Source organism: the organism of the source record quoted next, unplaced genomic scaffold (assembly GCF_019419815.1).
Source record: "Pyrus x bretschneideri cultivar Hongxiangsu unplaced genomic scaffold, Pyrus_bretschneideri_v1 Contig10, whole genome shotgun sequence".
Classification (NCBI taxonomy): Eukaryota; Viridiplantae; Streptophyta; class Magnoliopsida; order Rosales; family Rosaceae; genus Pyrus; species Pyrus x bretschneideri.
This window is the reverse complement of record NW_025999391.1, coordinates 2,090,082-2,100,929: the sequence shown is the minus strand read 5'-3', so window position 1 is coordinate 2,100,929 and position 10,848 is coordinate 2,090,082. Positions and strand designations below refer to the sequence as shown.

The 10,848-nt window shown below is 36.1% G+C and overlaps 1 protein-coding gene across 2 annotated transcripts; it reads left to right on the top strand.

Annotated features, from left to right (window-relative positions):
* The first annotated feature begins 211 nt into the window (after positions 1–211).
* LOC125468818 (acetylserotonin O-methyltransferase-like) lies at positions 212–1,809 on the top strand. 2 transcript variants are annotated; one of them, XM_048565278.1, is made up of 2 exons: positions 212–1,068; positions 1,280–1,625. In XM_048565278.1, the coding sequence occupies exons 1-2, from the start codon at positions 301–303 to the stop codon at positions 1,385–1,387; spliced, it is 876 nt and encodes a 291-aa protein (XP_048421235.1). In that variant the 5' UTR covers positions 212–300; the 3' UTR covers positions 1,388–1,625. The 2 variants fall into 2 exon arrangements, with proteins under 2 accessions (XP_048421235.1, XP_048421233.1); XM_048565276.1 differs by having other exon boundaries at positions 221–1,068; positions 1,300–1,809.
* Positions 1,810–10,848: the final 9,039 nt, after the last annotated feature.

Below are 10,848 nucleotides of genomic sequence, written 5' to 3'. Positions count from 1 at the left end.
TCAGCAAGCACATTTTCCATATGTACCTAGTACTTTGGCAAAAATTGTATCAAAGATTGAGCAATTGTGGAAAAGTATTTGAACCAACCGCGCATAGGATTCCATGGGATATACACTATTTATGATAGGAAATTTATATTAAACATATATTAATTGAATCTTTGGTAAAACCCAATCAAATTGATGGATTACATCAATGCTAATCACATGTAATTAACCAAAGCATAAACTGCAATCTCTTCTCCAAAATATTATATATACAGTGCTAGCTTATAGCCCAAGACACACACACATAGAGAGATGGAAGATACTCAAAGAGTGTTAACATGGGAAGAGGAGGAAGAACATGCCAAGGTGGATGTGTGGAAATATGTTTTCGGGTTTGTTGAAATCGCGGTGGTAAAATGTGCCATTGAACTCGGAATAGCTGAAGCAATTGAAAGCCATGGAAGCCCCATGACACTCTTAGAACTCTCATCTGCTCTAAGTTGTGATCCTTCTCACCTTTACCGCGTCATGAGGATACTAGTCCACCTCAAAATATTCAAAGAAATAACCACAAACCAATTAGGCTCCAAAGGTTATGCACAAACACCTCTGTCTCACCGGCTACTGAAATCTGGAGAAAATAGCATGGCGGCGCTGATCTTGCTGGAGAGTAATCCGGTAATGATGGCACCATGGCATGGCTTAAGTGCCCGAATTCGAGGAAATATTAGCAATCAATTGTTTGAGGAAGTACATGGGGAGGACATATGGAGCTTTGGTGCGGCCAATCTTGATCACAGCAAGCTTTTCAATGATGCAATGACTTGTGATGTAAAAGCAGCTGTGCCTGCGGTGATTAAAAGTTGTATAGAGGTGTTCAAAGGCCTTGAGACAATAGTAGATGTCGGCGGGGGAAATGGGACTATGTTGCGCTTGTTGGTCGAGGGTTGCCCTTGGATTCGGGGCATTAACTTTGATCTTCCGCATGTTGTCTCTGCTGCTCAGGATTGTGATCGCGTTGAGAATGTTGGAGGTGACATGTTTGATCACGTTCCAAAGGCTGATGCAGTAATCATCAAGGTAAGCAATAAGCATTTATACTTTTGTTTATGGTAATACTAATAGAATTCGTCATATGTTAATTAATACTTCAACTTTCACATATCGAGTGGTCTGCTAATGCAATAATTTGAGAAGAAAAAATAATGTTAAGGGTGGCTCTTCTAGCCTTACTCTATTATTATCTCTCTATAAATTTTCTTGCTCAACAAATTCGTGTTATGATACACAGTGCGAGTTGGTTGATTGTAGGGGGTTCTTCATAACTGGGGTGACGATGACTGCATTCTTATCCTTAAAAAGTGCCGGGAAGCTATTCCTAAGGACACGGGGAAGGTGATAATCATAGATGCCGTTATCAACGAAAAATATGAGAATGAAGACAAGAAGCTAGCAAATCTGAAATTTATGTTAGATATGGTGATGATTGCCCATACTAACAAAGGCAAAGAAAGGAGCTTGAAGGAATGGGAATATATTCTTGGGGGGGCTGGCTTTAGTGGACACACTATCACACCTGTTCCTGCTATCCAATATTCTGTTATTCAAGCTTTTCCTTAAATTTAACGAACACAAAATTAATGATGTGAATTTGTATTCTCAAATAAGTGTTTCATTGTAATTCTAAGTTTACTTTGTGGTCCTTTTGTCTTGCTTTGTGTAGTGTGCTTTGCAGTCTTTGGATGGTTGGCAATTAAAATTTGTGAAACTTGTTGTGGCTGTTGTAAGCCTTTCTATCTCAATGGGCATGTTTTTGAGCAATATGGTGCCATGCGAATATGGAACTTAATTGCAGGCAATGACGCTGATAAATAAAGGGCAAAGTTTTAAAAGAAATTTCACAAAACCACTTATCCAACTATGAGACTAAAAGCTTGAGGAGTAAAAACACTCCAACATGTACATCAAAAATTAGACCTTCGCCTTTTCGCTTTTATCTACTTTAGAATTTAGGGTATCATTGTAAGGCGTATATTTAAACACGACACATTAAGAACGACAACCATGAGCATGCATGAAACGTAGAATGAATGGAGAACTTACCTGAGGAAGGTCCTGCCATGGAGAGTCTTCTCCACTCAAGCAGTCGTAAGTCCTTTTGCTAGGGAAATAGGGTTTAGCACAAAACAAAGATGATTACTGTGAGTGCAGGGACTTCTTCATATATTAATGACTATCCCTATAATCCGACCTATTAGCTGATTATATGAGACATTCCATATCAATTAAAGTATCATAATAGTCCTAAATGGTAATGATTTCTTTGTCAACTAATTAAGGTTTTCAAGATTAATTGCACTAAATAAGGACTCTTAGACCTAACCAGATAAGGCTCCATGATTTCTTCAACTATTTACTCGGATTGGCTGAGTTGCTTGTATGTCAAGAAACATTGAGCACATGTTCTTTGACACTCACAACTTACATTCTCTTACTTAAGTATCCAAACATGATCCTTACTTGGCTAAGTGATAGGTGATCATTGAGTCCCTCAAAATTTGCAACTATACCTCTAACAACCTATCGCTAGTAGTTTAAATATTGGATTATAGAAAATAACATGTAACTGCTTCCACATGTGTCCTCTATTACCACAAATATCAAATTATGAGCACTATGTTGCTGACATCATTCGTTAATTCAGGTTGATAAGCAAAAAACCAACTCTTGAACTGAGCCTCATGCAAGCATGGCTCATATTTTGTCAAATAAAACAAAAATGTGAGAACAAAACAATCAGTATAGCAAATCCAACATATCAGTTTAAGGAAACATAACAATAAAAGAGAGAAGAGGAACATGTAAGTGTTTTACTCCCACTCATTAACAGATCAAAAGTCTCTCGCATACTCATATTGTAGTTATGCTTCTTGAACACAACAACTGCCAAACTCTTGGTCATGGGATTAGCCATCATGAGATCAGTGCCTACATGTTCAATATTCAGAAGACCCTTTCTCACTTCATCTCTAACATGCAGATACTTGATATCCATCAGCCTGCAAGCAATGGGTCTCTTGTCGTTCTTTGAAAAGAAGACAACTGCTCTATTGTCACAATATATAGTTATTGGTCTCTCAACTGAATCAACAACTTTCAGTCGTCCCTTGATAAAGTTTCTTAACCAAATTGCATGCTTAGTAGCAGTATATCAGCCAATAAATTTAGCTTCCATGGTTGAGGAAGCTGTTGCCTTTTTTTTGGAGCTTTTCCATGAGACAACGCCATCAGCCAACAAGGAAACATATCCACTAGTTGATTTTCAATTATCCACACAGCCAGCCAAGTCAGAGTCTGAGTAAGCAACCAACTCAAGATTTTGAACTTGTGTATAACACTAGAACAAGGTCTTTAGTCCTTTTAAGATACTTAAGTACCTTTTTTGCAGCAGTCTAGTGAAGAACACTAGGATTGGATTAGAAACGACCCAACATACTCACAGAAAATGCTAGGTCAGGCCTAGTACAGACTTGAGCATACATAAAACTGCCAACAAGTGATGCATAGGCTTGTCTTTCATCCATGCCCTCTCCAAATCAATTTTTTTGGGGATTGGTTAGTGCTGAACTTGTCTGTTTTTGCAATGGAAAGCTCTCCATCTGCACCCCTTGTCCATATTGAACCTCTTCATTACTCTATCAATATAGGTCTTTTGAAAAAAACTAGCATTCTCTTTGATATGTCCCTCTCAATCTCAATACCTAGTACAAAATGAGCTTTACCAAGATCCTTCATATCAAAACTCTCAGTAAGCATGCCCTTAGTTGAGTGCAGTAATGAAAAATCTGAGTTTGCAAGTAAGATTTTATCCACATATAGTACTAGAAAGATAAACTTGAAACATTGACCTTAAGGTAGATGCAGTCATCTATCTTGTTTCTTCAAAAACAAAAGTAGTTACAACTGGATCAAATTTAATGTACCACTGCCAATAGGATCGTTTTAAACCATAGGTCAATTTGTTGAGCCTGCAAACCATGGATCATTTTCCTTCCTCAGTAAAACCAGGTGGTTGATTCATGACTATATCTTCATGTAAATCACCTTTAAGAAAGACTGACTTAACATCCATTTGATGCAGTTCTAAGTTGTCAAGGCTATTATTACTCTCATGGAGGCATTGGATGAGACAGGAGAGAATGTCTCCTTGTAATCAATGCCTTCTTGTTGTGTGAATCCCTTAGCCGCAAGCCTGACTTTGTCTCTTTCAACCTCTTCTAGTGCATTTCTTTTGGTTTTGAACACCCATTTGCAGCCTATGGGTTTTGCATTTGGTGGAAGAGGAATCAGTGTCCAAACATGATTCTTTTCTGTTGCTTCAAGTTCTTCTGTCATGGCAGCATGCCAAAGATTAGCTTGATGGCTGTTGAAAGCTTGTTTGAATGACAATGGATCATCTTCATCTCCAATGTTATACTCCACTTCTTGCTAATAAACAAAAGCAGGTAATAACACATGTTTCTTTTGCATAGTCGAGTGCCTTAATGTCACTTATGCTGGTTCTACAGGTTGCATAGTTGAGTGATCTTCAATGACTTGTGCTGCAAGGTTGTGATCATTAATGTTTGTAGGGATCAGTTCTTCCAAATTCGTTGTCATATCCACATTTGGTAGAGTTGCATTATCAGGGGCCAATACGACAGGGAGGGTAATTGAAAAGTCTTATGCTGCAATCAAATCATTCTCACCACATCTTATTTCTTCAAACTCGATACTTGGATGTTGTACTTTATTGCTGCTTTCTTCTTCAAACTCAGAACTTGAATGCTGCACCAATTCCTCTTCCAATCTCAAAGAATTCAACATTGTTGGTCTCTTGTAGTTTGGTATGGGAATTAAGGCAGTAGAACTTAAAACCCTTTGATTTCTCAGAATATCCAATGAATCTACAACTTGTATAGTTCTTGGATCCAGCTTTTTCTCATGAGGGTTATAAAAACGAGCCTCTGCTTGGCAGCCCAAAATGTGAATATGATTGAAGCCAGGCTTCCTACCTGTCCAACCTTCAAAAGGTATTACTTGAAATGAGTTGCTGGGAACCCTATTCACTGTGTAATTGGCTGTTTTAAAAAGTGGTAACAGAGACCTTGAAAATATGGATTGAATCATTGACCCTTAAGGTCCTATTCTTTCTTTCTGCAACTCTGTTTTGGTGTTGAGTCCCGGAGTTGTATATTGAGCTACAATGCCATATGCTTCAAGATATGTTACAAAAGCACCTTTATGTTGACCAGTTTCTGTGATCCTGCCAAAATACTCACCACCCCTATCCGATCTCACTATTTTAATATATTTTTCAAGTTTTCTTTCCACCTCAGTTTTATATATTTTGAAACAGTCAAGCACGTATGATTTTTCTGAAACCAAGAACACATAACAATACTGTGAGAAATCATCAATGAATGTTACAAAATAGAGTTGCCACAGATGGTTTTATTTGGAAAAGGACTACACACATCAATGTGTATGATCTCCAAAAGAATTTTACTTCTTATTGATCGCATTATTCTTGTATTAGTTAGTTTTATCTGGAAGACTTTTAAAATCAAGATTGGGGGTGAGATTTTGCTTGGTTAGTGTAATTAATCTTTCTTTTGAAATGTGGCCTAGTCTCTTATGCCAAAGTTTGTCATTATGAAAGATTCTTTTGGAACCAACATGACAGACGGTGAAGCAATCGAGAACATAATCACATTGTAATTGCCACATATCAGATTGAAGTAAAGCAATGCCAAGTACAATGTGTAAATTATTTGAATGAAAAAGTTTTACCCCTTCATTGTTCCCAACAAAGGTATAACCAGACTGGACTAACTTTAAATTGAAATTAAATTACTTCTCATGGAAGAGATATAAAGAACTGGACTGAATGAAAAAATAAAACCAGATGAAAGCTTAAGTTGCACACTGCCAATGGACTCAACCACTTTGCTTCCATTCCCAATGAAAACATTGTAGACATCTTTATTTTCTCCCTTAGTTTTGTGAATCTCTGCAAGGTTTTTGTGATGTGAATTGAGAAACCAGTATCAAACCACCAATTAAAAGGAGGAACACAAATGAAATTGGACCCAAAACAAACAAAAACATTGATTTCACCTTTCTTAACGAGCCAGTTTTTAAAACCATTGCAATCTTTCCTTAGTTGACAATCTCTTTGCAAACATAACATGACTTTGGACTTTCAGAGGTGACTTTGAACTTTTGTCATCGTTTAAGAGGGTTAGTACCATTAAAAGAAGAAAAGTTTAAGGTTTTCTTCTGCTTAAAGCAGCCACAGAAGACTGGTCATTAGCAAGAAAGTGTTTTACGTTAAAATAGGTGGCATATGCAATATCTGTGAAGGATTAGTTTTCTTGACAGAATCGGAACCCTAGCGAACAACTAAAGAGAAAAGAAAACCAATCAGTATTTAAGCATGATAATAGAATTAACATTATATCTTTTGCATGACTTCATATCACTGGGGGTCTTTTGTAATAAAACTCAACACCTAGTAATAAGTGGTTAATTAAGTTGAGACAATATTGATGATGTTGGTGGTGGACCATGCTGATACTTAAATTTTATAAGTGTGTTTTTCTTCGTCAACTCTTGTTAGATTAAGGTATGGTTCACTTTTTAAATTTTAGTTCAAATCAAGCACGCTCTTAGTTGATTCCCGTAAATAAGATACATCAATAATAGACAGAGTCTCCCTTAATACATATTGAAAATTGGGTAGTTGAATCTTTGCTACAGTCCTAATGGAAGTAATGGATTTTTTTTTCACGAGTGTTCAACATATGAAATCAACAAAACTAACGTGATTATAAAAATTGTTGTTCCTCCAGCATTTACTTTATTGAATTTAACAAGCACAAAGTTAATAATGTGAATTAGTGTCTCAAAAGTGTTTCATTGTAATTTTAAATTTACTTTGTGGTCCTTTTATCTTGCTTTCTGTAGTCTGCCTTGTAGTCTTCGGATGGTTGGCAATAAAAATTTGTGAAACTTGTTGTGGCTGTTATGAGCCTTTCTATCTCAATGGGCATGCATGTTTTTGGGCAAAATAGTGCCATGCTAATATGGAATTTAATTGCAGGCAATGATGCTGACAAATAAAGGGAAAAGTTTTAGAAGAAATTTTACAAAACCACATATACAACTATGAGACTATTGAAAGAATCGGGACCCTGATGAACAACTAAAGAGAAAAGAAAATGAATCAGTATTTGAGCGCGATAATAGAACAACATTATATCTGTTCCATGAACTTAATATCATTGAGATCTTTTGTGATAAAATTCAACATCTAATAATAGGTGATTAATTAAGTTTGTACAACATTGATGACGTTTGTGGATTTTATTAGTAGATGTCAAGCAAATCAACTCTTTATCTCACAAGTATAAGTGTGCTTTTCTCCATCAACTATCGTTTCTCTAGTTAGATTAAGGCAATGATTCACTTTTTAAATTTTTGTTGAAATCAAGCACCCTCTTAGTTGAAATTAAGGATCCTTTTTCAGATTCGGAAAACAACTCTTATGGTGTGTTTACGAATCCGTAATCGAAATTAAAATACAAAATTGGATTCCGATGATAGGATATGCCTTCGTTTACTAAACTTGGAGAGTAAAATGAATGGTGAGACCTATACAAAATAAGGAATCCAATTCCTCATTTTGAAGGAATTCGATGTCATAATTAGAGGTCATATTTCAATTCCGGATATATGGAGGAACCCTATATCCATTTTTCTTGCCCATTAGAGCACTTCCAGTGTGGGAAGGCCCCCCAGGGCAATTGGCAATTGAATACCCTCCATTGAATAGTAACTGCCTTTAATGAATAGTAATTGCCTTTTCTATTTCCACTCCTAAACTGAATAGCCATGACAATAGGCAATTAAATATTAGTATTTTTATTTTATAAAATAATAAAAAATAATTTTATTTGTAATTTCGAATAGGATTTTTAACCGGTCTCGTCACGCCACTTGTCATTATTTGAAAGTACAATTTTTTGTGATAGATTTCGATAAGATTTTTATTCAATTCTGTCACACCACGTGTTGTTACCTTTTTAGAATCATTGAGGATAGATTTCTGATAAGATTTTTAATCAATCTCATCGCACCACATGTCACAATCTATTTAGAATCTTTAAGGATAGATTTCAATAAGAATTTTTAACAAATCACGGTGTGCCATGTGACATTATCTCTAACCTGATCCTTTCTTTTTTCTCCATATAACCCATCATCCATCTTGAGAAATCACACACCAAAATCAAAATCTCTATCCTTATTCATACTTTTTGCTTTCTTCTTACAATGTCTTCTTCAAGGATGTTGTGGGAAATCGATGAGCAAGAGAAATAATTGTTTAAGTAAGGGGAAGAAAATTTCAATCTCCAGGAGGGTGAAAATGAGATGGAAGAGGAAGATGATGAGGAGCGTAGAATGAGAGATGACGAAGCAAGAAGCCAAAGTGTCTGACATTCCCATCGAGTCATCCAAGCTATGGCTGAGATCTCCAGGCCCAGCTGTTCCATAAACATTGATAAAAGCAGGCAACGATGAGGTAAGATCTCTTGGACGATTATTTTGTTTGTAACAGTGCATTCCCTGATACGTACTTTAGACGTCGTTTTAGAATGTAACGACATTTGTTCAACAAAATCATGATTGTTGTTTGCAACCATGATTCTTACTTTGTGCAAAAGAAGGATGCTTTTGGTGTCATTGGTTTATGAGCAAAAATTTACTAATGCCTTGTGGATGCATGCATATGGAGTATCTGCAGACCAAGTGGATGAGATAGCGAGGATGGGGAAATCAACCATTCTTGAGTCCCTGATGAGGTTTTGCTCCGCAATCGAATCTACCTACACCAAAGAGTACCTCTTGAGACCTACGACAATGGACTTGCAAAGGCTTCTGAAGAAGGATGAGATGCGAGGTTTTCCTGGCATGATTGGAAGCATCGACAGTATGCACTGGACCTGGAAAAACTGTCCAAGTGCACGACAAGGAGCTTATGGGGATAGAAAATGAGCAAAAAGTATAATTTTGGAGGTGGTGGTATCATTTGATACATGGATTTGGCATGCTTTTTTTGGTGTACCAGGAGCTCAAAATGATCTCAATGGCCTTGCCCAATCCCCATTGTTCAATTATGTCCAACGGCTACATTTTCAATCCAATGGCTGCTTTTCAAGGACTGTTGGTTGATCCAACGGTCCAGATTCAAATTTGATTTTTTAAAATATGTTATTTTAAAATACATTGAATCCAACGGCTGAGATCAAATATAATCAAATCTAACGGTAAAAAAAAAAGATCTAACGGCCCAAATTTAAATCTAACGGTTAAAATAATTTAAAAAAATAATTTAACTCAAAATTCACCCAAAAACTCTATAAATACCTATGTATTTGTTCAAACATCCACACAAAACTCAATTTCTCTTACAATTCTTCCAATTTATCTTTCTGCCATTTCTTTCCATTTCCAAATTGTTCAACATGGCAAGAGAGCATATTAGAGGTCGTAATTGGACTTGTGAGGAAGATGTTGCTCTATGCTTGGCATGGGTTTCTATTAGCAAAGATGGTGAGTTAGCACTAATCAAAATAAGATGGTTTTGTGGGATAAAATCATTGCAAAGTTTCAAGAAAACTACAATGGTAGCAGGCGGGATGGTGGTGGTGTTCATAACACTCTTCTCTATCACGCTGCACATATGAACGCCCCGTGACAGAACCACGATGGCTAGATTTGCCATGGTGCTCAGATTGTATAAACGAGTTGATAAGTTCAACTTCGGCGTTGAACAATTCTGCATCCTCAATCTCCATCCTTGCTTGGTATTGTGCCATCTGCATTGCCATACTACTCCTTCTTCTATCACCCATTGATGAGATATTGAGGATTTTTAGGAAACAAAAACTCTTTGAAAGTTGAAATATTGGTGAATATAGAGGATGATTGAAGGTTGAAAGGTTGTGTGATCAACAAATATTGGACATATGTTTATATAAAGGATGATTTCTGAAAGTTTGGTGTTGAATGGTTAGTGAAAGTTGAAAGTTTGGTGTTGAACAGTTGATGAAAGTTGAAAGTTTGGTGTTGAACGGTTGATGAATTGAAAATTTGGTGTTGAAAGGTTGGTGAATTGAAAGTTAGCCCAGGGTTGAAAGATTGGTAAAAGTTGAAGGCTTGCTTTGTGGGAAATTTAGTGATTTTTCAATATTTATCGGAATTAAAATTTTTTTTAGATTCAAATGTTCATAAAATTAATTTACGATAGTCTACATATTTATTTAAAAAAAAAATTAATTTAAGAAAAAAAAATAGCCTAAGTTCATTCTTTAATAATCCCGGGCTAAAATTTTAGGTCAGAACGGTTGGAGTAGAAAAGTTGTTTCTGGGCTAAAAGCCAAATATTAAAAGCTAAATTTTTCGGGCTAAAATATTTGGCTTTTAGCCTAACCATTGGAGATGGTCTCATGAAGTCACTGAAGAACCAGTGCAACACGAGCCATTAGAAAGGGATGGACGTTACAATGAAAGGCTCATTGAACGATATACTTTACTCCAATCCTCATACTATCACAAATCCATGCAAATTTACTTGATAGAGCACTTGTGTGGATTGAAACAAGCTCAAAAAACTTAAAAACAAGTTTGTGGTGGAAGAAGAATGCTCTTAATTTGTTTGGTGTGTTTTTTAAGTTCATTTAGTGTGTTTATGTAATTTTATTTGGTGTGTTTTTCAAGTTCATTTAGTGTTTTTATTTTTTTATTTATTTGGTG

Coding starts and splice junctions, on each gene's coding strand:
- LOC125468818 (XM_048565276.1), top strand. CDS start 301: ATGGAAGATACTCAAAGAGTGTTAACATGGGAAGAGGAGGAAGAACAT. Junction 1,069..1,299: donor CTGATGCAGTAATCATCAAG/GTAAGCAATAAG, acceptor GGTTGATTGTAG/GGGGTTCTTCATAACTGGGG.